Source organism: Bubalus kerabau, chromosome 5 (assembly GCF_029407905.1).
Source record: "Bubalus kerabau isolate K-KA32 ecotype Philippines breed swamp buffalo chromosome 5, PCC_UOA_SB_1v2, whole genome shotgun sequence".
NCBI classification, from domain to species: Eukaryota; Metazoa; Chordata; class Mammalia; order Artiodactyla; family Bovidae; genus Bubalus; species Bubalus kerabau.
Window position 1 is genome coordinate 22,925,948 of NC_073628.1, and position 27,685 is coordinate 22,953,632.

At 44.4% G+C, this 27,685-nt stretch overlaps 1 protein-coding gene across 3 annotated transcripts in view; it reads left to right on the plus strand.

Annotated features, from left to right (window-relative positions):
• The first annotated feature begins 15,530 nt into the window (after positions 1 to 15,530).
• The window catches only part of FEZ1 (fasciculation and elongation protein zeta 1), a 42,494-nt gene continuing 30,339 nt past the window's right edge, over positions 15,531 to 27,685 (plus strand). The window contains exons 1-2 of one of the 3 annotated variants that reach the window (XM_055581243.1): positions 15,531 to 15,695; positions 21,275 to 21,630. In XM_055581243.1, the coding sequence (XP_055437218.1) occupies positions 21,320 to 21,630 (311 nt within the window). In that variant the 5' untranslated portion in view covers positions 15,531 to 15,695; positions 21,275 to 21,319. Of the gene's footprint in view, positions 15,696 to 15,716; positions 15,741 to 16,638; positions 16,774 to 21,274; positions 21,631 to 27,685 lie in introns of those variants that run through there. The other 2 variants (XM_055581246.1, XM_055581245.1) reach the window with 2 other exon arrangements.

The window sequence follows — 27,685 nt, forward strand, 5'->3', positions numbered from 1 at the left end:
GATTAAGGGACTAGAGAGGAGGCTGACCACCTGAGATCCTGCACACACCCTAATCCTGTCAGACCCCACCTTTGACCCACGGTTATGAAAACCTTCATCAAGTTCTCTGGGGTTGAGATGCATAGTTTTTCTAGGCAGAAGCCTGGTGTGTCTCCCTTTGCCTGGCAAAGCAATAAGTTATCCTTTTCACTAGCCTGGTGGCTCAGATGGTAAAAAAAAAATCTGTCTGCAATACAGGAGACCTGAGTTCAATCCCTGGATTAGGAAGATCCCCTGAAGAAAGGAATGGCTATCCATTTCGATATTCTTGCCTGGGAAATCCCATGGACAGAGGAGCCTGGCTGGCTACAGTCCACGGGGTTGCAAAAAGTTGGGCACAAATGAATGACTTTCACTTTTTTAGTTTACCCAAAGCCCTGTCTCTAGGACTTAATTCAGTACCCATGTACAGAGAGGCCGAGATCTTGGTTACACAACCATCACATCGTCCTCAAAAATGAACCGTTCCCAGTAGCTGTCACTTCCATTCCCACCTCTCTCCAGCCCTAGGTGAGCACTAATCTTCCTGTCTCTATAGATGCCTATTCTGGACACTTCACATACTTGGAATCTTACAGTATATATCTTGTGTGTCTTGCTTCTTAGCACCACGTTTTCAGGTTCATTCATGTTGCAACATGTAGCAGTTCTTTCTTCCTTTTACAGCTGAAATAATATTCCATTGTATGAATAGACTATCCATCAGTTAATGGACTGGTGGCTTGTTTCCTTTTTTTTTTTTTTTTCAGGAATAATGCTACTGTGAACTTCCCAGGTGGCTCAGCGGTAGAGAATCCACCTGCCAATGCAGGAGACACAGGAGACACAGGTTCAATCCCTGGGTCGGGAAGATCCCCTGGAGAAGGAAATAGCAACCCACTCCAGTATTTCTTGTCTGGGAAATCCAATGGACAGAGGAGCCTGGAAGGCTACAGTCCATGGAGTCGCAGAGTCAGACACGACTAAGTGACTGAGCATGCATGCATGCATGAACTTCCTGCACACATTTTTATGTGGACATATGTATTTTAAATTTTCTCCTGGGTATGTACCAAGGCATGGAATTTGTGGGTCATATGGTAAGTCTATGTTTGTTTGTGTTTTTTAGATTGTGGTATAATGCACATAAAATGTACCCCCTTAACCATATGTTAGTGTACAGCTTCATATTAAGTATATTCACACAGTATGACCCATCTTCAGAAGTTTTCATCACATAAGCTGAAGCTCTTCACTCATTAAACAATTCCTCATTTCCCGCCTTTCCCTAGCCCCCCAGAAACCACCATCCTGCTTTCTGTTTCTCTGAATTTAGATACCTCAGAATTTATTTTTCTGTGACTCATTTATCTCACTTAACATAATGTCTTCAAAGTTCATCTTTATTACAGCATGTGTCAGAATTTCCTTTTCAAGGGTCAATGGTACTCGTATTCCATTGTATGTGTCTGTATATACTACATTTTGCTTATCTATTCTATCTATTGTTGGACACTTGGGTTGTTCGCTGTTGTCTATTGTGAATAATTGTGCTATGAACATGGGTGTGTCAGGGAGGAAAAACTTTTCTCTACCCTTTTAACTTGCTCTACTCTTTGACTTCCCTATAGCTCAGATGGTAAAGAATCTACCTGCAATGCAGGAGACCAGGGGTTTGAACCCTGGATCAGAAAGATCCCCTGGAGAAAGAAATGGCTAATCCACTCCAGTATTCTTGCCTGGAGAATCCCATGGACAAAGGAGCCTGGCAGGTTACAGTCCATGGGGTCCCAAAGAGTTGAACATGACTAAGTGACTGACACACACACACACCTGGGGCCTGTGAATTAAACTGAGAAAAGGCCAATCGAACAGGAGCTGCCGCTGCTGCTAGGTCGCGTCAGTCGTGTCCGACTCTGTGTGACCCCATAGACGGCAGCCCACCAGGCTCCCCCGTCCCTGGGATTCTCCAGGCAAGAACACAGGAGTGGGCTGCTATTTCCTTCTCCAGTGCATGAAAGTGAAAAGTGAAAGCAAAGTTGCTCAGTCGTGTCCGACTCCTAGCGACCCCATGGACTGCAGCCTACCAGGCTCCTCCGCCCATGGGATTTTCCAGGCAAGAGTACTGGAGTGGGGTGCCATTGCCTTCTCCAAATCGAACAGGAGAAAAGACACTTAATTTTTAATAATGTTCATATGCATGGGAGATGACAGAGAGTAAAACTTAAAGAAGTGTTTACACTTGGACCTAATTTACTCTTTTAACAAAAAGAATTTGGGCTTCAACAGACAATAAATTGTGGGCAAGTGATTAGGAAACAGGAGAAATTGAGGGAGATAAGGACAGTTTCAGTAAGGTCTATTTATGAAAACGTATCTTAATGTCGGCTTCCCATCTTCAAGGATAAAAGTCTCTTTTCTCTCAAAGGCAAGTTTACCCAGGTTTTAGGCACAGAAGGTCTATGTTTTCCTGAGGAACTGCCATTTTTAGTTGACAACTAATAGAAGCAAAGAGAAAAGACACCATAGCAAAACCTGAATAAACTAAATTGTATTCCAAAAATGATGTTCCACAATTACCCTATACAAACCAGTAGCACACAGCAGCAGCAACAACAAAAAGCTGTTCATTTTTAAGAGAAGAAGTAAATATTTTGATTTTGGAACCATGAATGATTTTTTTTCTTTGTTTTTGAATTTTGTATTTTAATCCACTTCTTTATATTTAAGAGAAAACAAACTTTGTTTGAAAAAACAAACAAACAGTCCTGGTGTGGCCTAAGACAGTCAACCCAGGGAGGAACACCATAAGGAGAAAAGCATATTCTCAGAGAAGATATCCAACAGACAAGACCACAGAGTATGTTTTGCCTTTTGCCACTTTCCTAGCCAGAGCCAGACAAACAGCCCAGAAATATTAGTAAATTTACATATCAACATGGTCTTCACAGTCTCCTGCCTATTTGGACCCCACACTAGGTGAAACAATGGACTTGAACTACTGCTGGGTGCTCTCTCCCTAGGCTTAAGGAAGAGAAAACTTGAGTGGAAGCCGCAGGATTTGGTCCAAGGTCCAGCCTGGAAACATCAAAGATAAACAAATCTGTCCTTCAACATCCCCTGGACTGCAATCCCCTTTGGTCCCCCTTCCCTCCCCATCTCCATTTTTTTTTGCCCTGGGGGCCATGCTGGTCTCCTTTTCTCTTTTGTTAGGTAGGTGCTGCCTATGGGAATGCAGCAGCTCTTCTTAGTAACCATGGGAACCTTATTGGCATGGCAACCTGGCAGCCTGAGGGAAAGGCAGCAAGAGGAGGAGGATGGGAGTGGTGGGAGGTAGTTCTATGGCAGAAGGGAGGGGGTAAAGCCAGTTTTCTTCCTGCTGAGGCAAGAAAAGGAGCAGAAAAGATGCCCACCTCTCTAGATGGCCCCAAGGAGAAGCCCCTGATGAGTTTAAACCTCACTCCATAGTCCAGTTCAGGGGGAGCTTGGGCCATGGCTGTAAGCCAAACTGGACACCAGGTCCTAGACCTACTGGTGCTTCTTTATTCTATGGCATGGCTCAGCAGGGGCAGGGGGGCTGGGAGACACAGTGAAGCATCTCGTGTGAGCATATTCTGACACTACATTCTGATTACAGGCAAAATACCACGTGGAGCTGTTGTTCCACTCCGAGAGTCCAAGCACCTTTTGTTAAAGACGTCTAGGGGCCAGGAAATTTCCAAGCAGCATCTAAAGCAAGAAACAAATCTGTGCAATATGATTAAAGAAGGCCACTGATGGGAGGGGGGTTTGGGGGAGAACAGATACATGTATATATATGACTGAGTTCCTTTGCTCTTCACTTGAAACTACCACAACATTGTTTAATCGGCTATACCCCAATACAAAATAAAAAGTTTAAAGTTTGGAAAAAGAGAAAAGATTAAGGAAGGCTGTTGTTGTTTAGTCCCGAAGTCATGTCCGACCTTTGGAACTTTAGCTCACCAAGCTCCTCTGTCCATGGGATCCTCCAGGCGAGAATGCTGGAGTGGGTTGCCATTCTCCAGGAGATCTTCCTGACCCAAGAATAGAATCTGAGTCTCCTGCTTGGCAGGTGGATGGCTGAGAATGTAGTAAAAACAAAACAAGATCGAGAAAGTACTTCGACTGGAGAGGAAGGAGCGAGCAGCACGGTCGCTGCCAGTACCCTGATGGTCCTGTTGCTAGGCTGAGCTAGAATCCCTGGCTTTCTGGGTTTCTCTGGTGGATAGGTGTGACCTGAGGCTACCCTGCACCATGGAGTCTGATGCTGCCTTGCATGGTACTTACCTGTGTGTGCCTCAAGCAGATTGGTCTTTCAGAGTCCATGTCCCCTTTTCCTAAGACAGAGGATAATAATACTCTATAGGGCCATTGTGGAAATGAAAGGAGATTAAGAACTTTAATAAACAGTAATAGTAATTGAAGCTCCTTGCATGTCAGGCACACAAATAACAGCTACTCTGGTTACTCTGCTGGCTCTTTAGAACTGGCTCTCTTTGTCTGGTTCTGTACCATCACCTGAGATTTGACCAATGTTTTTTTTAATGCACTGACTTTTTTTTAATGTCATAAAATTTTTAGTTAGAAAAATTCATAAGATTTCTAGAATATATATATTATATTTATGTATACAAGAGCTTTTCTACACTTGACAAAGGCTTGAGAAAGAACATTAAAAAAAAAGAAGAGATGGAGAAATTGGAGAACATAAACTAAATGAAATGGGAACACTGAATATGAAATAGAGAAAGTGAAACAAACTAGATAATAGTAAAAGATCTTCATATAGTTCAATTGTTTTCAAACATGGCTTTAATGCATTGACTTTTAAAAAAGCAACTTTATTGAGATGTAGTTATATATCATTAAAGTCACACTTTTCAAATTGTACAATTCTGTGGATTTTAGTATAGTTACAGAGTTGTAAGCATCGTCTGATTTTAGTACATTTTGATAACCTCAAAAGAACCTAGAGAGGGCCTTCCCTAGTGGGCCAGTGGTTAAGACTCCAAGCTCCCAGTGCAGGGGTCCCCAGATTGATTCCTGGTCTGGGAACTAAGATCCCACTTGCTACTGGGTAGCTAAGCTCACAGACTGCAGCAAGAGAAAGTTCGTGTCCAACATCAAAGACCCAGTACAGCCAAAACAAAAACAATTTTTTTTGTAATGAATAAAGCTGCTATGAATTCCGTGAGCCCCGAAAAATTGATGCTTTTGAACTGTGGTGTTGGAGAAGACTCTTGAGAGTCCCTTGGATTGCAAGGAGATCCAACCAGTCCATCCTAAAGGAAATTAGTCCTGAATATTCATTGGAAGAACTGATGCTGAAGCTGAAACTCCAATACTTTGGCCACCTGATGTGAAGAGTTGACTCATTTGAAAAGACCCTGATGCTGGGAAAGATTGAAGGCAGGAGGAGAAGGGGATGACAGAGGATGAGATGGTTGGATGGCATCACTGACTCAATGGACATGGGTTTGAGTAAACTCCGGGAGTTGATGATGGATAGAGAGGCCTGGCATGCTGCAGTCCAAGGGGTCTCAAAGAGTTGGACACGACTGAGCGACTGAACTGAACTGAACTGATGAATTCAGGTATAAGTTTTTTGTGTATGTGCACTTATCAAGTTTTAGTTCATGGTTTATCATGCCCCATGGCCTACATATGACCAGATAAAGAAAATATAAATATGAAAGATAGGTTGACATGATTATTTCTTTTTAAATTTCCCTCAGACTACTTTCCTTTACTCCTATTCTCCTCCTTACTCTTACTCTCATCTCTCTCTAGAGAACAATCTAGTCAATCTCATGCATATTTCCAGATATGGCATCTGAGATGCTCACAAAGGATATTTTCCCCCACAAAGATATTCTTAAAGTGTGGAAAGGGGAGAGGTAGAGAGGGACAATGAAGTGTAGGCCAAGTTTATTATTCAATGACAATCAAAATATCACTTAGAAACATTGTTTTAAACTTTACTGAGATAGGCTAGCCACTCTAAAACTGTACAAGTCAATAAATTATCACACACACACCACCATTTAGGAATTGCCTACCTTTACCAGTCCGTCCTAAAGGAGACCAGTCCTGGGTGTTCATTGGAGGGACTGATGCTGAGCCTGAAACTCCAATACTTTGGCTGCCTCATGCGAAGAGTTGACTCGTTGGACAAGACTCTGATGCTGGGAGGGATTGGGGGCAGGAGGAAAACGGGACGACAGAGGATGAGATGGCTGGATGGCGTCACCGACTTGAAGCATATGAGTTTGGGTGAACTCCGGGAGTTGGTGATGGACAGGGAGGCCTGGAGTGCTGCGATTCATGGGGTCGCAAAGAGTCAGACACGACTGAGTGACTGAACTGAGCTGAACTGAACCAAAGTAAGGATAGATGTAGAGTAGCCAGAAAAATTACAGAGATAGAGTGCCCAGTGATATTTGAATTTCAGATAAACAATGATTAATTTTTTTGTATAAGTCTATTTTAGGCAATATTTGTGACAGTTTTGTTTTTTTTTAATCCATTGTTTAGGGCTTCCCTGGTGGCTCAGTGGATAAGAGTCTGCCTGCCAATGCAGGGGACATGGGTTCGATCCCTGGTCTGGGAAGATTCCACATGCCACAGAGCAACAAAGCCAGTATATGCCACAACTACTGAGCCTTCACTCAAGAGCCCAGGAGCTGCCAGCTACTGAAGCCTGTGCTCTGCAACAGGAAAAGCCACTGCAGTGAGAAGCCAGTGCACCGAAACCAGAGAGTAGCCCCCACTCTCCGCAACTTAAGAAAGCCTGTGCACAGCAGTGAAGACCCAGTGCAGCCAAAAGTAAATACATAAATAAATTTCTTAAACAGTCAAAGACAGGGATTGAAAAAAAAAAAAACTAACTGGATGTCCCTTATCTTTCCTTGGAAAATCCCTAGAAGGGGAAATTAAAGAACATCCAATGAATATAAATAATTTTCATGACTGGGTAGCAACTGAGGTTTAGTTGTAGGAAGTCTCAGAATAAAATGGAATTTAGAGCTAATTTGTTGATTTAATTTACTTTGCTCTCTCCCTAGGGTTCTGTGCAACTAAGTGTTGTGTCATCTTTCTTTCTCACAATATCTCTATGAAATACTTAGTCTACACATGGAGAAAGAAAAGCAGAGGTATTTAAAGATACTCCAAGGACTCCCCTGGTGGTCCAGTGGTTAAGACTGTGCTTCCAATGCAGGGGATGCCAGTTCAGTCCTTGGTCGGAGAGCTAGGATCCCACATGCCATGGAGCTACTAAGCCCATACATCAACTATTGAGCCTGAGCATCACAACTAAGAGCCCAAGCACTGCAAGGAAGACCCAGCACAGCCAAAAAATAAAAGTACATATATATATATAAAAGACATTCGAAGTGAGTTTGGAGTCACTTTAAACAAAATGTCATGAATGGTTTTTGAAAGAAAACATAGATTTTAAGAAGAAAGGTGTGGGGATGGATAATCGGGAGACTAGGATTGACACGTACACATACACCACAATGTATAAAATAGGTAACTAATAAGAACCTACTGTAGAGCACAGGGAACTCTACTCAGTACTCTGTAACGGCCTATACAGGAATGAAATCTAAAGAAGAGTGGATATGGGTATATGTATAACTGAGCACAGGGAACTCTACTCAGTACTCTGTAACGGCCTATACAGGAATGAAATCTAAAGAAGAGTGGATATGGGTATATGTATAACTGATGTACTTTGCTGTACACCTATAACTAGCACAACATTATATATCAACTATACTCCAATAGGAATTGAAAAATAAATTAGAAATATAGATTTTAGATTCATTTAACTTAAGATTAAGATAAGATTTTACTGGAAGCCCTTTACATTAATATTATGAAAGAGGAAACTGAGATTCAGAAAACCTAAATAATTTTCTCTAAGTCACAAAGCTCACTAATAGTAAAGTTGATACTGAAGTCTCAAACACCGGACTCCTAGCCTATGGAGTTTTTCCTAATTTAAACTAAATTGTGCCCCTTCCCTTTAGTTTGTTTGCTTCTGTCTCAGTCGCTTCAGTTGTGTCCCACTCTTTATTACCCTATGGACTGTACCCTGCCAGGCTCCTCTGTCCATGGAATTCTCCGGGCAAGAATACTGGAGTGAGCTGCCATGCCCCTAGAGTTCTTCCCAAACCAGGAATTGAATCTGTGTCTCCTGAATTGCAGGAGGATTCTTTACCGCTGAGCTACCAGGGAAGCCCTCCCTTTAGTTTTCCTCTCCATTAATGTGGTCTAGATAGTCAGATCACCCATAATCACACAATTAGTGAAACGTGAAACTGGGAATTCTCCTTAGATCTTCCAAGTATTAATAGTAGAGAGCTAGATTCCTTAACACGGAACAAATAGTTTCCTGTTCTAAACAAGATTTCCCGAAGGCTTTGAGATTAATTTCTTTTTATATCTTTTAGCTGCAAAGAGTTGCCGTGATCGAATTTGGGGATAATCTTTCTTTTCTAATTGGAGCTTTCCTAGCTCAGCTGGTAAAGAATTCGCCTGCAATGCAGGAGACCTGGGTTGGGAAGATCCCCTGGAGAAGGGAACGGTTACCCACTCCAGTATTCTTGCCTGGAGAATTCCATGGACAGAGGAGCCCGGCGGGCTGGGTAATGAGTGAGATTCCCCTGATTTATACATTTTGCATTTCCGTGTCCAGTCGTCATACCCAACAGGCAAATTCTTACTCCATAAAGTAGCTGGATTTGTTTGAATATGCAAATCTGAAAAAACAAGTCAGCAGATTTTTGAATGCTCATAGATTGCCAAGCCTCTCAAATATTCTGGTTTTACATTCATTCTATGTGGAACTAAAACAACAGTTTTAGTACTTTGCCTCATCACCTTCTCACACATTCCAGGGATCTGATCAATATCCAAAAAAAAAAATAAATTTTTCCTTTCATAGCTCTCCAAAACTTCCAGTACTGGGTCATAACAGTATTTTTATTTATTTATTTAAAAATTTATTTCGGTTCGTGTATTTTATTTAATAAATTATTTTATGTTATTTATTTACTTGGCTGTACTGGGCCTTAGTTGCCGCAGGCAAGATCTTTAGGTTTCGACTTTGGAATTCTTAGCTTCAGCATGTGGGATCTAGTTCCCTGAGGAGGGATCCAACTGGGCCCCCTGCATTGAGAGTGCAGAATCTTAGCCAGTGGACGGACCACCAGGAAAATCCTGGTGTGTGTACTTTAAAGGGAAAAATCTTGACCATCGCCAATCCAGCATTCTTCTTCGACCTTGGTGTTCAATATGGTCAAACTGTCACCTTGCCGGATGTGACAACTAGAAGAGGCTGACTTATATGAAACCTGGCTACAATGACTTTGCCGAAAAGACCAACTTAAACTGAGGCTTTGGGGAAGAGATGGCTTCTTTGCTCATCATTTTCACAGGGTTGAAAATGCTGTTGTCACCCGCGCCTTAGGATAGCTATGGCCCTGGGCAGGATTTGCAGAGTGTGCTGGGCTCTAGGGGTTTGCAGGTGAAGTGATTTTTATATGGCCAGACTGGTGCAGGAAAATGGCAACTTTTTTTGACATTTTTCTTCCCTCAAGTTTATTTCTGATTTGTCTCTGAATACCAGGGCATCCTGGGGATAGCAGAAAATAGAGACGTTCCTTGAGATTGAGGGGATGGGAGTCAATCTTCAGGGATTTATACAAATGATGTCCCTGAGTGGACTAGGAAGGGGCTCATAAAGAACCAAAAGTTAACCTAAAAGTGAGCCTGTGGAACTGAACCATGTCAAGAGCGGCTTTCCCTCATGACACTGCCTCTAGGCTCTTTGCTATTGTGAGGATGTGGCACCAATGGGCCAGTCTATTCTGTCCCCATTCACCCAGGGCACATGCTAATTTGCGCTAATGAATCACTTAGTAGCCACTGAGAAAGGGAGATTAATGACCTTTATTTTATTTATTTTTGGCTGCACTGGGTCTTTGCTGCTGCTTCGCTGTGGGCTTTCTCTAGTTGCAGTGAGAAGGGCTACTCTCTGGTGGGGTGCACGGACTTCTCATTGTGGTGGCTTCTCTTGTTGCGGAGCATCAGCTCTACGCTCATAAATGTCAGTAGTTGCGGCATGCAGGCTTTAGGGTGCAGGGACCTCAGTAGTTGTGGCTCGTGGGCTTTGGAGATCCGGCTCAGGAGTTGTGGCGAACAGACTTGGTTGCTCGGAGGCATGTGGAATCTTCCTGGACCAACCAGGGATTGAACCTGTGTCCCCTTCACTGGCAGGCATATTTTTATCCATTGTACCAATAGGGAAGTCCAGGACCTTTCTTTTTGACCACTGTAGACATGAAAGCTTTCCTCACACTGGGGACTTCATTTGTGTTTTCCTATTAAAATTTGTAGTTCTCCTTTCTTGAAATATCTAACTCGTTTCTAGAATAACACTTACAGCATGTCCAAGGGAAATCTCATTCTTTAAGGGATGAGATTCTTCAGGATCTTAAGGGATCTCATTCTTTATTTGCCAACTAGCTCATGTATTTTGTCTTTTTTCATTAGAAAACAGAAGTGACTGTTCTAGAGTTTATCATTGTTCTTGGGTGTGATTTATTGTCAATTTTTATAATGCTGCTTATTCTTTTTGAAAGTAATACAGTCTTGTTCTTGGTGCAAGTGCTTTGTGGTAGGGAGTAATTACTTGCTGACTGTATGGTTATGAATGGAATTTGAATCTTGGGGAATGTTCCTTTTCCCTTGTGGAAACAAATCAGGGAGTTTAATTAACCCTGGAGCTTGAGGATGGAGATGAATATAGGCTCAAACTGAATGTTGCTGTTCAAGAACTACCAGTGATAGAAAAATCAAGTAATCTTACAATGTTAGCAGGTGTGATGATCTCATCTTTATTTGCTGGGCTGTGATAGACCTAAGTTTTCAATGAAGATTTAGCTGCTCATTTCCAGAATGTCATGGAAAACTGGCTTCTTCGAGAAGGGTCCTTTTAAGGAAGGTCAAATACGATGAGCACAATACATATCGTGCTTTCACTGAATTTCTAAATTGAAAAAGCCATTTCAAAAGCCTTGAAAGCCATTTAAAAAAAAGGAATGGGCAGCCCTATAAGATCAAGTTTCTCATCACGAGAGGCATCTAAGTAGAATCTGTGTATAACATAATCTAGAAGGATATTGGTTTCTGCATCAGGTGAGTGATTAGACCAAATGACCTTTAGGTGCTCTATTTATGCTAAGATTCTTTGATTCCATCGAGTAAATTTGGAACTAAAATAAGTTCAGTTCGGGAACTAAAATAAGACCCTAGAAAGTTTTTGGTGAAATTTCAAGGGTGGTGGTTCACCCTGTATTGTCAACAATCAGTGGTTTTTACCTCTAACCCAGTCTTCATCTTTCATACTTAAAAGGTGTGTGTGTCTAGGCTTTAGTCCTGCTAATGCCCTATGTAGGAAAAGCAGTACCATTCTAGCAGAATGTTTACTCCTGAAAGATTTACATCAAAGCTAGTGGTTTTCAGCTGGGGCAATTTTGTAATTTTTTTTTTTTCAGCCCTGCAAGTCCAGTCTGGAAACATTTTTGGTTGTTACAGCTAGGGGGTTGCTACTGGCATGTATTGGCCATGGATGCTGTTAAAACATCCTACAGTGCCCAGGACAGCCCCCAAGGACAACCACTCAACTCAAAATACAACAGTGCCAGGTTTGAGACCCTTGGTCTAAGTTAGGTGACCTTTGGGCAACCCCCTGCTCTGTTCTCCACTATCACATAGCAATCGTGTGTGTGTGTTTGTGTGTGTGTGTGTTCAGTCTCTCAGTCATGTCCAAGTCCCTGACCCCATGGACTATAGCCTACCAGGCTCCCCTGCACATGGAACCCTCCAGGCAAGAATACTGGAGTGGGGTACCACTTCCTACTCCGATAGCAATTATAGAGCTTTGCTTAAAACACTTTTTAACTTCTTTAAAACACATATACCTTTGTCCATTGGGAGTGTCATATATTTAGAAACTTTTAAAGCTCTAGGATGGAGAAGAAAATGGCAACCCACTCCAGTATTCTTGCCTGGGAAATCCCATGGACAGAGATGCCTGGTGGGCTACAGTCCATGGGGCCGCAGAGTCAGACGCAACTGAATGGCTAAGCACACACTGGGTATTGTATATCCTAGGGCAAAATTCCTCTCCATTTCTGGACCTGTGAAACTGATCTGCTTCCAAAATACGATGGTAAGACAAAGGATTGACTTTCCCATTCAGAAAGGGAGAAAATGAAAGAAGAAAAGAGATTACTAGTGTAAAGCTAGTTCAAAACCCAGCAGGGCAAGTTCCATGAGGTTTCAAGGACTGAGAATCATCCTTTGAGGCTCGAAGCTCCATCCTCTTGGCCCTGCCTTCAGAGTCATTCTTTCTGTTTCTCGAAGGATAACGTTCACCTCTATCAGCCTGTTTCTTAAACATGAAATTTCAGAAGTCTTAACTGTCTATCTTTACTGTGTTCCATCTCTGTGCCTTTTAGTTCAGGCTGGCAGTGTTTCTGCTGGTATAACATTCTCAGAAACGTTACATGCAATTTGATGCTTCAGAGCGAAGGGTGTCCAGGCCATCATCCTCACTGCATTTTAACATCAGCAGCAAGGAGAAACCAGGCCACATCCTCCACACTTTAAACATCTCCTCAGCTAAACATCTAAGTTCATTGCTTACAAATCTACTCACCACTCAACAGCAAAAGACATTCCAGCCAAGCTTTCTGCCACTTTCTAACCAGGCTGCCTTTTGTCCAGTGTCTAATAACGTGTTCCTCATTTCCATCTGAGACCATAATTAGGAGAAGCACTTTAACATTCATATTTTTAGCAACATTCTGCTCATGACAATACAGGTACTCTCTATGATAATAGAAGCTTTCTCTATAATTCATCTTTTTTTTTTTCTGAGCATTTGCCAGAATTGCCCTTTAACCCATATTTCTACCAACAATGTCTTCAAGGCAACCTAGGCTTTTTCCGTCATGTGTCTCAAAGTTCTTCTAGTTTCTATCTTTTTCCCAATTCCAAAGCCATTTCCACATTAAATTCTTTTTTTTAAGCTGCACTGTGCAGCATGTGGGGTATTAGTTCCCCATCAGTGATGGAACCCATCCTCCATGCTTCAGAAACTCAGTCTTCACCACTGGACCACCAGGGACAGTGCGTGTTAGCCTCTCCATTGTGTCTGACTCTTTGCGAGCCCATAGACTGTAACCCTCTAGGCTCCTCTGTCCATGGGATTCTCCAGGCAAGAATACTGGAGTGGGTTGCCATGACCTCCTCCAGGGACTCTTCCCAACCGAGGGATTGAACCCAGGTCTCCTGCACTGTAGGCAGATTCTTTACCATCTGAGCTACCATGGAAGCCCGGATCACCAAGGAAGTCCTAAATATATGTTACAGGAGCACTCCACCACCAAAGTCTGTGTTATTTCCCTAGCATTGCTGTAACAAATTACCACAAACTGATGGCTTAAAACAGGAGAAATTTACAGTCTCATGGTGCCAGAGACTAGAAGTCCAAAATCAAGGTGTCAGCAGGGCCATGCACCCTCTGAAAGTTCTGGGAAAGAATGGTTCCTTTCCTCTTCTTGGCTTCCTGTGGCTCCTGGCATTCTTTGGTGTCCCTTGGCTGGTAGTTGTATCACTCCAATCTCTGCCTCCATCATCACGTAGCTTCTTTCCTATTTCTCTGTGTCCTTTCTTCTTATGAGGATATCATTCACTGCATTTCAGTTCAGTTCAGTCGCTCAGTCGTGTCTGACTCTTTGCGACCCCTTGAACTGCAGCACACCAGGCCTCCCTGTCCATCACCAACTCCCGGAGCCTACCCAAACTCATGTCCATTGGGTTGGTGATGCCATCCAACCATCTCATCCTCTGTTGTCCCCTTCTTCTCCTGCCCTCAATTTTTCCCAGCAGGGTATTTTCAAATGAGTCAGCTCTTTGCATCTGGTGGCCAAAGTATTGGAGTTTCAGCTTCAATATCAGTCCTTCCAATGAACACCCAGGACTGATCTCCTTTAGGATGGACTGGTTGGATCCCCTTGCATTTAGGACCACCCTAATCCACTATAGCCTTTTTTTTAGCTAACTATATCTGCAAAGATTCTGTTTCCAAAAAGGTCACATTCTGAGGTTCTAGGTGGATATAGATTTGGGGAAAGACACCTTTCAACCACTACTGGTTCCAAGTAGCAGAGTGTGGAAATTGACAGACTAAATTCTGCACCTCTTGAAGACAGGCCTGAATTTTTACCTCCCCAGTGTCTAGCACAGGTCATAGAACAATGTATTTTTTTTTTTTAGAACAATATTTTTTAAATGTTGCCTGAAAAGTGTACCCCTATGTTCAACAGCTGAAAGGCAGAAACAACCCAGGTGTCCATAGATGAAAGAATGGATGGGTCTGACTCTTTCATGACCCCATAGACTGTAGCCCAGGAGGCCCCTCCCTTCATGGGATTCTCTAGCCAAGAATACAGGAGTGGGTTGCCATTTCCTCCTCCAGGGGATCTCCCCAACCCAGGGATGGAACCCCCGTCTCCTGCCTGAGTATTTTACATTGGCAGCTGGATTCTTTACCACTTGAGCCACCTGGGAAGTTTGTTTTATGTACATTCAATGGAATATCACTCAGCCTTAAATGGAAATAGAATGCTTCCACATGCTATAACACGGATACACCTTGATAGCCTTATGCTAAGGAAAATAAGACAGACACAAAAGGACAAATGATTCCACTGACAAGAGGTACTTAGAATAGCCAAATTCATTGAGACAGAAAGTAAAATGGTGGTTACCATGGGCTGCAGAGAAGGACTGAAGAGTTAACGTTTAACTGGTACCGAGTTTCTGTGTGGGACCCATGAAAAAGTCCTGCAGATGGATAGTGGAAATGTTTGCAGCTTTCTTGGCCTGAAGCCAGCCCCTACCCTGCATCTTTGGGTGCTAAAAGCGTTTATTACTTTTGAAACCTCGAGTGGGTTGTAGGCATGCCTCCGCTTGCTCACGGCAGTCCCCAGCAGAATAAAACGGGGAGTCCAGAAAGTCCAGGGAGGTCTTTGAGTGTGACTGCGGGCATCCGCCTGCGCACCCCGCCCATCCATTCGGCCACCCGCCTACTCTTTCATGGTGAAGCTACAGTGCCCGGCCCTCCCAGTGAGAAACCCACACTGGGAGTTACTGCAAGTACGCATCTTGAGCTTCTGAATATTCATGAGCGAAGCAGAAAGGCCAGCGCTAAAGGGTAGGGGGAGGAAAGAGAAATAGTAGTCATAAATATTCATAAAGGCAAGCCACATGCACCAAGGAAAGCAAGGAATGTTAACGAGAAGATGACGTCCGGGTCCTGCGCGTGCCCGCTGTGCGGGTGCCCGGCGCGCGCCACCCTCCCCCCTCCCCGGAGCCCGGGCACGAGCGCGGGGAGGGGCGGAGGGGGCGGAGTGGAGGAGGGGAGCCGAGAGCCGGGCGCCGGCGGAGCTGCGAGGCGAGCGCTCTCTGGCTCGCCGCTGCCGCTGCCGCTGCGCTCCGGCCGCTCGCCGCGGCCCTTGGATGGGGGTGTCCAGCTGAGCCCCGCGATCCGCCTCCCTCTGCCAGGACCCGCACAGGTGCCGTCGCGGGGGGCGACCTTTAGTCCGGACCGACCCACTGCCGTGGGTGGGGGGTGGACCGGGTTGTTGAAGGAGGCCCCGCGCGACTTGGGATGCTCCGGTGGGCAGGGCTGGGGGCACCGAGTCTCTGCACCCCATCCTGTCCCATCCTGGAATCGCAAAGGGAGAGTCCGAGGGCCATCGCCCTCCTGCCCAGTCCTTCGCGGGAGAGCACGGTGGGCTGCCGTGCCCGGGGCCGTGGGATTCGGGAAGACCCGCATTTTTGAGCATCCTCAGAGCCGCGGCCCGCCAGCCAGGGGCGCGCGCGCGTGTGTGTGTGTGTGTCTGGAGGCTGCCTGGTTTGGGGCTGGGGGAGGCAGGGGACGCTGCCGGGTGGTGCTGGAGCAGTGGGTCAGTACCTCCTCCCAGGACTGTCATCTGGTCCGGCTCCCTTACACGCCCCAGCATCTTTCATGCCAGTAAGAACCTGGCCCTCAGCCCGCCCGCGCCCCTCCCTGGGATGCCGAGCCTTTCCCCTGGACCGTGCATTCCTGCAGTGTCAGAACCACTGGCAGCTGCCGCAGACGCTGGCGGAGCGATTGTTTTACTACGAACAGGTCAGAGAAAGGACGAGTGTGATGCTGGTGGGGGCGCACTGCGCTCCTGTGGGCCCAGGGCCTCTGGGGGCTGGGGGCGCATCCGACAGAGCCCCCCAGGGGCCTGTCACCGCCCTCTCTTCTACTGTCTTGCCCGTCCCTTCCCTCCTCGCCGCGACACCACCTCCTGACCCCCCATTCGTCCCCCGCGTCCGGGTCTGGTTGGGCCGAAAGGGCCGTGGCCGTGGAGTATGTGTGCGGCCTGCGCGGGGTGAGCCCGGCTTTCTCGGAGCACCAGGCTTTGTGCTGCTTGGAGGGGCCTTTCTTTACCCCGGCAGCCTGGGGGAGGGGATGTGGGATGAGGGTGGATGGAGCAGCAGGAGGGAGAAGGGGGGAGCAGAACTACAAAGAGGCTGCTGACTTCTATGCGGTGAAATACTCTCTGTCCGAAGGTGCGGCTTGGCACTGGTTTTTGCTGAGGAGCAGTGGGGAAACCGAAGGTGGGTTAGTGGACCATCAGCTTCGGGGACGGTTTGGAGGGCGGTGGGCACATAGGATCATTTGATCTCTGGGGCAAGTAGTGGGAAGAAGAAGGGGAGCTGGAGTGGGGCCTGTGTGGAGATGCAGAGGCCCGGCAGGGGGAGGCATGGTGAATTCTTTGCTGCTCAGCTCAGCAGAGCAGGCACTGGGAAACCGGTACCTGCAGCCTGAGCTGAGGCGACCGTGTATCATTGTGCTGCAGGAGAGGCTTGTGTGTTTCCTACTGGGTCTCTGTTAAGCTCGGCGCGGTCCTTTCTTTTCCAGATGACACCATCTCTTGGCAGCCTAAATAAACGGAATAGGACATAAACAAACTGTAGTCCTGCACTCTCGTTCTATGATAAAGAGAAAAAGACAAGACCACCCTCCTATGATTCCTTTTTTTCTGCCATTCTTCATTTTTATGTTTCTTCAAGTTGATTTTGGAAGTACAGAGAAGGAGGATAAATGCTCAATTGAATTCACCCCAGCTTTAAGGGAAGGAAGCTTCTGAAATGAGCTGTGACTGAAGACAAGCATGAGCTTGCCAAGATACAAGAGTAGGACATCTTATTTGGGGGCAGAGGCACTCCACTAAGGGAGAAGAGGAAAAGGAGGAGAGAAGGGGCACCGTTTAAGAAGGATGGCCAGCCCCAATTCAGGGAGCCCTCCTTGAAGCTGAGGTGGGCCAGATGCTTGCCTCTTACCTCCTCTGCCACAGCCTGGGCTCTTTCTACAAAATCTGGGCTCAGTTTGGGTGTCAAGTGCTTTCAATTTTAGCTTCATCCGCCGCTGGTCAATCATGCAGACCTTCTCGGCGCTTGGGGAGTGAGTGAGTTGATGAAAAGAAATCAGGCTATATTGTGAGTTTTCCAGTGATCATGTTTTGGAACTCCAGAGTGAGTGGTGATATCCATTTCTTCTTTTATAATCTTCTAGGTGAATCCATTTTCTCTAGAGCCTGTGCTGAGGACAGGTGCTTTTAGAACAATCTTGCTTGTTGCCATCACTCAAAACTCAATTGTAGTCTTAGATTCTGATTGGATTGCCCTCTTGTTACTGGTTGATGGGATAGATTCTGTTGTTTGCAATCAGCATCCTCCTTGGTATAGCTTCTCATGCCAGCTCCCTTGTCCCCTCCAGGAAGAGTACAGATTTAAAGGAAGTGTGAATATTTGGAATACAAGCTGGTTAGCTTTCATGTCTTGCTGAAATGGAACCAGTGATCTGAGAAGCTTTGACCACATGAATTGAAAATAGCAGGGGTGCCTTAGTAAAAAGCATGATAACATTCATTCAGCGATAGTTCTCTCTTTTGATAAGCATTCTGAAGCATCACACAGGGAATATCTTGGCAAGGGTAGTTTTAATTTTACTTGAAGCACTGTCACCTCACATTTTCATGTAACTGTCTTTGCTTTCCTAATATTGTTGATATTTTTGGACACTTCATGTATTCCATACATTGTACATAACACTTCAAAGATTGTCTCATTTACTGCACAAAGCAACCTCCAATATAAGTACTATTGTAAACCCCATTTTACAGATGAGGAAATGAAGTCAAAGAGGTTTATAATTTGCCCAGAGTCTCAAAGCTGGGAAGTGACAGGATCAGGATGGGAACCTGGGGCTCTCTGAACACAAATCTCTCATCTGTAAACCTTTCCCTAATTTCTGTCACACTGAGTGATCTTTTCTAAACTCACTCTTTTGGCACTCAGGGATTCCTAATCTTTTTTGTGCGATGAGCCACTTTAGCAATGTAGAGGAGCGCTTTGGGATCTTTCTCAGAATATGATTTTATCTCTCTTCTTTTTTTTTTTTTTTGGCCACATTGAGAAGCATGTGGAATCTGAGTGCCCCAACCAGGGATCAAACCTGTGCCCCCTGTAGTGGAAACTCACCGTCTTAACCACTGGACCACCAGAGAATTTCCTGAAATATGCTTTTAAATGCAAAAAATGAAGTGTGGTATATTCAAAGAACCCTCAGGAGTCTGTTGACCATAGGTGAGGAAGCTCTGACTGGCAACTAGTTGTGTATTGCTTAATAGTTGGGGTGTCTGATATGGTAGCCACTAGCCATACGTGGCTGTTGGACACTTGAAATTTGACTGGTCCAAATGGAGACACAGTGTGAATGTAAAATACACAGTATATTTTGAAGACTTAGTATGAAAAAAGAGTGTCAAATGTCTCATTAATATTTAAAAATTTGGATTAGATATTGAAATGGTAATATTTTGGATATATTGGATTAAACTATATTATTCAAATATACAGTTAAATTATTAATTATGTTAATATGTTATTAAAAGTGACTTCCAAAAGTATTAGCTCTATACCAACACTTTCTTTTTAACAGTTGAGGAAATCAAGACCCACAGTTCTTCTTACTCAGTCAGACATTGGCAGGTCTGTTGACTCTTGACCCTGTGTTCTTTCTAAGCTGTCATACTGCTTTTGTATCTTTTTGTATTTTGAGGTCTTAATCCCATTGCCTTTGCAAACTATAAATACTCAGAATGTGTTTTGTTGAGATGTGGTGGTAACTGACTCAATCCCAGTAAAATCCCAGGAAGAACTGTCCAGGTCCTCACCTGGCATGCCATCTGCTTTGCTTATGTAGAATTTTAGTTTTAAAGGTAGGGGTGGAGGATGGTTTTTGCTCTCTGTTTGCTTCTCCTTGGGTAGTGGTTCCAATTTAAGCATCTGACTGGATCCGTCACCACATAGATAAGAGATAGAAGTTTGGTTGCCTTGCTGTGTTCCAGGGAAGGAAACGGAGTAGGTAGAGAAGGGCATGATAGACAATAAGCTTGTGCTGCCTGCAGTGGAAAATGAAAACTCTGTGAGGGGGACGGAAGATCATTTGTTAGTGAGCACACATTGATTGATTGCCTTGCCGCAGGCCGTGTGTGCTAGAAACCGTGGAGGGTATCCAGAGGATGTTCATGTCCTCGAGGAATTTAAATTAAAATTGGGGAAGGGCTTGGTTGTATACATACGGATGGATAAATCACAGCTGAAGGCCCGGAGCTATTGGGAAATAAAGGGAGGCCTGAATGTACAGCTTTCTGGGGTGCAGTGCCCCAGGTGGCTGTGGAGTCTGGCTTTGGAGGACACGGGTAGTTGGGTCTCTCTCTTACAGGTCACTAATCCGCTCTTCTAGTTCCAGACGTAAGCTGTGTGTCTGGAAAAAACTCAGGTGCTTGTATGAAATTCTGTATTAGTGCTCTATTATTCTACCGTTTATTGATGAGAGTAGTAATACCCAGGTCCATGAAGCCCTGTCGAAAACCCCTGGGGCCAGGCATGTTTCAGAATTGAGATGATCTCAGGTTTTGGAATGCACTAATAGAGTGCATATTCTGCATATCATCCCTTGGGGGCTGGGGATGGGCAGCCATCTCTATAATTAAAAAAAAAAATTAAAATTTCTGCAGCAAAACACACTAAATGGGATACATTAAAACCATAAACAGCTCTGTAAGCATGTAGATCAGGTTTAGTTGCCAAATGAGTTTAGGTCATGGCAGGTTTTGCCACCAAATAAGTAATGGAAAACTTCCAGGTTATTTATTTGTTTTGGCTGTGCTGTACCACGTGTGGAATCTTAGTTCCCTGACCAGGAATCAGATCCATTCCCCCTGCGTTGGAAGTGTGGAGTCTCAACTACTGGGCCACCAGGGAAGTTCCTTTTCAATATTTATTAAAATTTAAAAAAATTGCTTATTTGGCTGTGCCGGGTCTTATTTGCAGCACGCAGACTCTTAGTTTTGGCATGTGGGATCTAGCTCCCTGACCAGGGATCAAACCACGGCCTCCTGCCTTGGGAGTGCATGCAGTCTTAGCCACTGGACCAGCAGGGAAGTCCCACAAACCTCCAGTTTTGAGAGCACATGGTTAAGGATGTAGACCTATGTTAATCATCGCCATCATAATACAAAGAACATAAATTGAACAACATTGATGTTTATTATCTCCCAGGCACTGTTCTAGGCACTTCCCTGTGTTTACTCCTTTAACCTTTAGGACAACCCTTTGAGGTAGGTCCTGCTATTATTTCTGTCTTAAGGAGAATAAAAGAGGAGCAGAGAGAAGTTAAATTACTGCTATGATCACAGCTGGGCAGGAGCTGAGGCGTGAGCAGATGCACACCTAGGCAGGCTGGTCTAGGCGGGCTGCATCCTTAACCTTTGTTAAAGTTAGGCTTTGTTTTTGGGGGCAGGGAATGGAAAGCAGGTGTGTCTCCAAAATGCATGCTTATTAAGTTAGCATTATTCACACTGATAATGACATTCGCACTCCTTAAGGGTATAATAGTGAGGAAGCACAGACAATGGAGCCAGTAAAGCAGGATCTTTGTTTTTAGGGGCTGAGAGTAATGAGTGATTATGTAATAAGTGATTGTGGCTCCTCAACAGAGCTGGCATAAAAGCCCAGTCCAAACTCACATTACCGTGTCTATTTCTTCCAGATAAACGAATCCTGAACGTTGCAGTTTTCTGATTGCTGTGCAAGGATGGAGGCCCCACTGGTGAGTTTGGATGAAGAATTTGAGGACCTTCGGCCCTGCTGCTCGGAAGACCCCGAGGAGAAGCCCCAGTGTTTCTACGGCTCGTCTCCCCACCATCTCGAGGACCCCTCCCTATCTGAGCTGGAGAATTTTTCTTCTGAAATCATCAGCTTCAAGTCCATGGAGGACCTGGTGAATGAATTTGATGAGAAGCTCAACGTCTGCTTTCGGAACTACAATGCCAAGACCGAGAACCTAGCTCCCGTGAAGAACCAGTTCCAGATTCAAGAGGAGGAGGAGACCCTGCAGGATGAGGAGTAAGGCGTCTCAGTTGTTCTCTGTTGTCTCAGATTAGAGCCCTGGGGTCTGGGGCTCCCTGACATACAACGAGTTTCTGTCCGTGGGTTTATGGCATATTACTTATATTTTTGTATCAGTGAGACCGCACCCTGGTAACTGCTGACCTTGTTCCCTTATATCCCTTTACAGTCACCTGTAGAGTTTTCTTAAGTTGAAACCACAAAGGAATAAAGTATTTTTAGGAAAGAGATTTCCCCAGATACAAAATCAAAATTCAGGAACATGGGAAATTTGGGGGTCTGTCTATTTTCAGCTTTTTTAAATCGTAATAATCCATCCAGATATCAGAGATAAGGGCAAGAAAAAAATGAACTAAGATGAGCTATGTTGTTGAAACAATTTGCTTTACAAAACACCAGAACTGTGAAAATCTCCAAGTTGTTTACACCCCCTCAGGACTGGAAAGATAATCTGCAAAAGTTAAGTCCAAATAAGAAAGCATGAACATTGAACCAAGAGATTGAGGAATTACCCTGGACAAAATAAAGATGATAAGCAGGTGAAGTGGCTTTTGAGTATTCCCTGTGTCACTTAATAGTCACATTCCAGGCTCTTAACCGGAGAAGGCAATGGCACCCCACTCCAGTACTCTTGCCTGGAAAATCCCATGGACAGAGGAGCCTGGTAGGCTGCAGTCCATGGGGTCACTGAGTCGGGCACGACTGAGCAACTTCACTTTCACTTTTCACTTTCATGCATTGGAGAAGGCAATGGCAACCCACTCCAGTGTTCTTGCTTGGAGAATCCCAGGGACGGGGGAGCCTGGTGGGCTGCCATCTATGGGGTCACACAGAGTTGGACACGACTGAAGTGACTTAACAGAAGTCAGGAACAGAGATTTGAGAAAAGTGCTGTTCAAGGAAGGACTAGAAAGAGAAGAGGGTGTTTATTGTATGAATTAAATAAGATGTTTGGGGTATTTAGTAAAAATAGGCATAAATTCCCTATAGGGATAAATATGCATCAACTATTCTTTAGGGATCACACAGGAAATGTCAAGTAGTTGGTAGTGGAAGTTTCAGTCAAAAGAGCAACCGCACTTTGGGTTTCTCTTTTTTATGTACTTGGGTGGGAAAAGTTGCCCATAAGTAAGTGGGGGAAGAAGACCCCTTCCACAGCAGGGGTCCCCATCCTACAGGCTGTGGACTGGTACCTCTTGTCAGGTCAGCGGTGGCATTAGATTGGAGATAAAGTACACAGTAAATGAAATGCGTTTGTCATCCCCAAAGCATCCTCCCTACTCTCGGTCTGTGGAAAAATTGTCTTGTACGAAATTGGTCCCTGGTGCCAAAGACTGGGAACCTCTGCACTACAAGATTGAACCTGATTATATTTGGCAGATAGTTGCTTATTGGAAAACTACTGAGACTGTATCTCTGTGAATATTAGGGCTGTCTGTCTGTCTGCCTTACTCGCTATTCTGTCTCCAGTATCTGACACAGTGCGTGGTATGTAGTAAGTGATCAAATCATGTTTTTTGAGTGCATATTGAATGACCTGGATGAGCAATAATAGCTAGCCTCATAGGTACATGTAATGCATTTCCTTTTCTTTTTAATTAATGCTAGCCTGAAGGTACGAACACAGAGGACATTTCACTCTGGTGACCAATACTGTGACTGTGGGCTATGTGTTTCAATTCAATTTTAAGTTTCAAACTGATTTTTTTAGATTTGGGGCCTGTTACAATTTGCTCAACTCCTCGAGGTCAAAAAAGAATGGTTCTGGGGCTTTATTATAACACAGAGCTTCTTTGACCATGGCTCACTGCAGCACGCAATGGACTAGAAACACTATGAACTGTCGTTTTTACACTCTCGCTAACTCCCTGTGTGACCCTGGGCTCATCGCTTAACTCTAGTTGACTGTGAAGGTGCTCGTCTTTGGAACCTTTGGAGCTCAGTTTGGATGAGGCAGGGCTAAGGACTGGCTAAGAACCTCATTTCTCACCTCACCCAGGCTGTGCTCTGAAAATTCCTTTTGCTTCCAACAGATCATGTCTCCTTGTCTAAACCACCCTCTGCCTCACTAAGGACAGCGGTTCAACAACCAGGTTCTTACCCTTTTCTAGCACATTAGCAGAGGCCACTCAATGTGAATTACCATCACATGGGATTATTGGTCTTATCCTGATTTCTCTGACTTGCCTCCCTTATTGACTGCTCAGCTAAATGACTGAAAGCTGAATAATTCTTTAGAGGTAAAATATGATGTGGGGATAGTGTGGTGGGAAGAATCTGGGGAGAGAAATCGTAATACTGTGCTTTCTGGGCATTCAGCGTGTGTTTCATACATATCTAAAGCTTTACTGCTTAAAAATTTGAATCAAGAAAAAAAAGAAAAGAAAAAATTTGAATCAAATTACACACTTTGTTTTATAGACACCCATCCAGCTACTTCAACTGTAATATTATGATGGGGTAAAGGAAAAAGATAATTTAATATCCAACCTGGTTAATAGTCTCCTGAGCCCAGCCTTCTTGTTCTAATAAACTTGGTAGGATTTGGTAGTTAGAGGTTTCATCTGCCAATGAATTGCAAGTCTTTTGGATGGGCTAGAGCTACATAATGGAAGCTTCAAACAAAAACAATGAAATTCTTGGCCAAAGTAATCTCCTGAAAGATAGCACAAGTCAGAAAGCAAGGGGAGTGATTCCCTTTGCAGTTTTGATTTTTTTTCTTTTCTTGTTCTTGGCCCTGCCATGTGGCAGGTGGGATTTTATGTCCTCGACTAAGAATCAAAACTGGACCCCCTGCATTGGATGCACAGAGCCTTAACCACTGGATGGGCAGGAAAATCCCGAAGTTTTCATTTGTAACTATTTGGCTCAAAGAGAATTGGCTGAGATATCAACTTATCTCTGCCTTGTCAGGGCATGGAAGTCATTAAAAGAGAGTCAATCTGTATGAAAATGTATTTTCAGTTTTTTAAATTTAGAAAATATTCCAGAATCTCTTCTCTGCATATGTAGATTCACCCTTTCTCTGTCATAAGAGATCCAACCTGGAGGCCTACCGAGTGGGAATGGTTAGCCTTCACCCCACTTCCTACCTTTCTGGGTTTCCCTGTCTGTCCTCTTACAAGGACCCTAGTGACAGAGGGGCCAAATATATGAGAACACTGAGTTTCCTGTTCCTCCAATAGAATTATTGGGTTAAAGGTCAGGTTAAAAATCAAGTTCCCATGATAAATAAACAGATTGTAGTCAGCCATGCTTTAAGTTGAAGACAAGTAAATCCTAAATAATCAGATAGGGAAAGTCGACAGATAGATGTGGTTTTTAGGAAAGTTAATTCTCTTCTCAGAGGTTCTGTTTCCCCATATGGAAGGCAGGCATAGTGTGGATTCTATTGAAGCATTTGAAAGAATCTAAAAAGTTGTTCAAGGTCATTGGTGTGTTAATAGTTCGTAATTCACAAGCTTTAACAGCAAAAGTGTACTCATGTTAACACACATCTAAGTGTGGATATTGGCCTGACTTGAAACCAATAAAACAATGGATGAGGGCAGTACGGCCTAAGAGATGTTGCTGCTGCTAAGCCACTTCAGTTGTGTCCGACTCTGTGCGACCCCATAGACGGCAGCCCACCAGGCTCCTCTGTCCCTGGGATTCTCCAGGCAAGAACACTGGAGTGGGTTGCCATTTCCTTCTCCAGTGCAGGAGAGTGAAAAGTGAAATCACTCAGTCGTGTCTGACTCTTCGCAACCCCATGGACTGCAGCCCACCACGCTCCTCCATCCATGGGATTTTCCAGGCAAGAGTACTGGAGTGGGGTGCCATTGCCTTCTCCGCTAAGAGATGTTTCCAAGCTGGAATTCTAATGAGCACCTTACCCTGTGTACCATATGTCAGGAATATGTATATGGGTGTGTGTATGTGCAGCAGGATTGATGTAGCCTTGATGGCTATGTTGCCAGTTCCAGACCCAGATTTTAGTGTACACGTCTTGTCTAACTTCCCTTGTGGCTCAGCTGGTAAAGAATCCGCCTGCAGTGTGGGAGACCTGGGTTCGATCTCTGGGCTGGGAAGATCCCCTGGAGTCAGAAAAGGCTACCCACTCCAGTACTGTGGCCTGGAGAATTCCATGGACTGTATAGTCCATGGGGTTGCAAACAGCTGGACACGACTGAGTGACCTTCACTTTCACTTGTCCAGTGAATTCTGTTCGCTTTGCTCCTCCTCTGCTAGCATCTTTTTCCAATCCCTAGCCCTCCACGGTAAAAGACGGTTTTGTCATTTCTTCAGGTATATGTGTATGCTCAGTCATTAAGTTGTGTCCTACTCTTTTGCCACCCCATGGACTGTAGCCCTCCAGGCTTCTCTGTCCATGAGATTTCCCAGGCAAGAATACTGGAGCAGGTTACCATTTCCTTCTCCAGGGAATCTTCCCTACCCAGGGATCAAACCCAATTCTCCTGCAACCATATAAGCCCAAGGTATAAAATATGCACTTGAAAAGGCATTTCTATTATTATAGGGACTGAGGAAAGGTGGCAGTAGTGGTAAAGAGCTTGCCTGCCAATTCAGGAGACATAAGAGAGTCGAGTTCAATCCCTGGGTTGGGAAGATCCCCTGTAGTAGAAAATGGCAATCCACTCCCGTATTCTTGCTTGGAGAATTCCATAGACATGGGAGCCTGATGGGGTGCAGTCCATGGGTTGCAAAGAGTCAGACACGACTGAAGCAACTGAGCATGCACGAGGGAACAAACTGGATTTCAGGTGTCATGACAGCATAATAACGAGAATTGTGGGAACTTGTTTAATCTGAATGTTTTTGATGAAAGATAATAGTGGATAGCTTTCAAAGTCACCTTTCCCTAAGATAAGTGTAATTAGGAGGATGCCTCTCAGGAAGTGGAATTTTACAGTCCACCCAGGGTACTTCTGACAGGGAATACATCTCTTCCCAAGGATCCTGCTTAGGATAGGATGGACGACCTCTCTGGGGACAAAAGTCTAACCCATTCTCTCCCTCCAGAAAGCTTTGTGTTTTCCCCTCCCAGGCCTCTCTTCGTTCCCAGGGCTGCGTGCCTGCCAGTGTGCCTGCCTTTGCCTTCCATTTAACCTTCCCCGGGCTGGAGATCTAAACAGAAAGCAGACGTGTACCCCTGCTGACCTTGCCAGTTCTCCTTTCACAGATTGATGAAAGCACCATGTCCAGAATAATGCAGTTATAGACCTTTCACACAGGGGCGGCTGCTGCCCTGCTGTTCTCAGTTGTGATTTTTAACTTGGCATGTGTTCTGATGTTCACGAGAATCATAAAATTTATAAAGAATTGGAATAGTCGAGTGGGTAGGAATATAGGCTGTAAAAACTGTATTGCCTGGGTTCATATCCTACCTCTGTTATTACTGTGTGAATTTAGATTAGTTAACTTCTCTGTGTTTCAGTGTTTTTTTCCTCCTCATCTGCTTTACAGTGTTGCTGTGAGGAATGAGTGAATTGATCCACATAGAGAGTTTAGGATAGTACCTGGCTTGTGTTTAGTAATTGCTCAGTAAGGTTGGCTGCTATGGTTATTATTGTTAAACGAGCATTGAATGAATATGGGAAGGGGTGCAAATGACAATGAGTCATTCTATTAAAGGTTGCTTATGAACCTCAAAGGATAAAAAATGTCTGTGAGAAAGAAAGGAGAAAACTTGAAAGAGAACAAGGATGGCTTGAAATCCCAAGGAGATAAAGGTTTAGGGAATTGTCACTAAAAATCTAGAACTAGAAGATGAAATCCAGGGTCTGTCAGTGAAGGCTCAGGTGAGAAAAGTTGATGCCCTAAATGATTTTAGAGCATCTTCATGTGTCACTTTAAAGATGTAAACAGTTTCAAGGTCATTGGAAAATGTGTAGTCCCCCATTCAAGGTCCCAGCTTCCATCCTATCTAGGAGAGGCACTGCCTGTTTTGGGTTTTGCTGAAACAGTTTTCCAGGCACTTGCTGCAGGGTCAGACTTCAAGGTCAGTGCCTGCATGCCTGGCGTTCATTCTGAGTGTAACGCCGTGATGCAC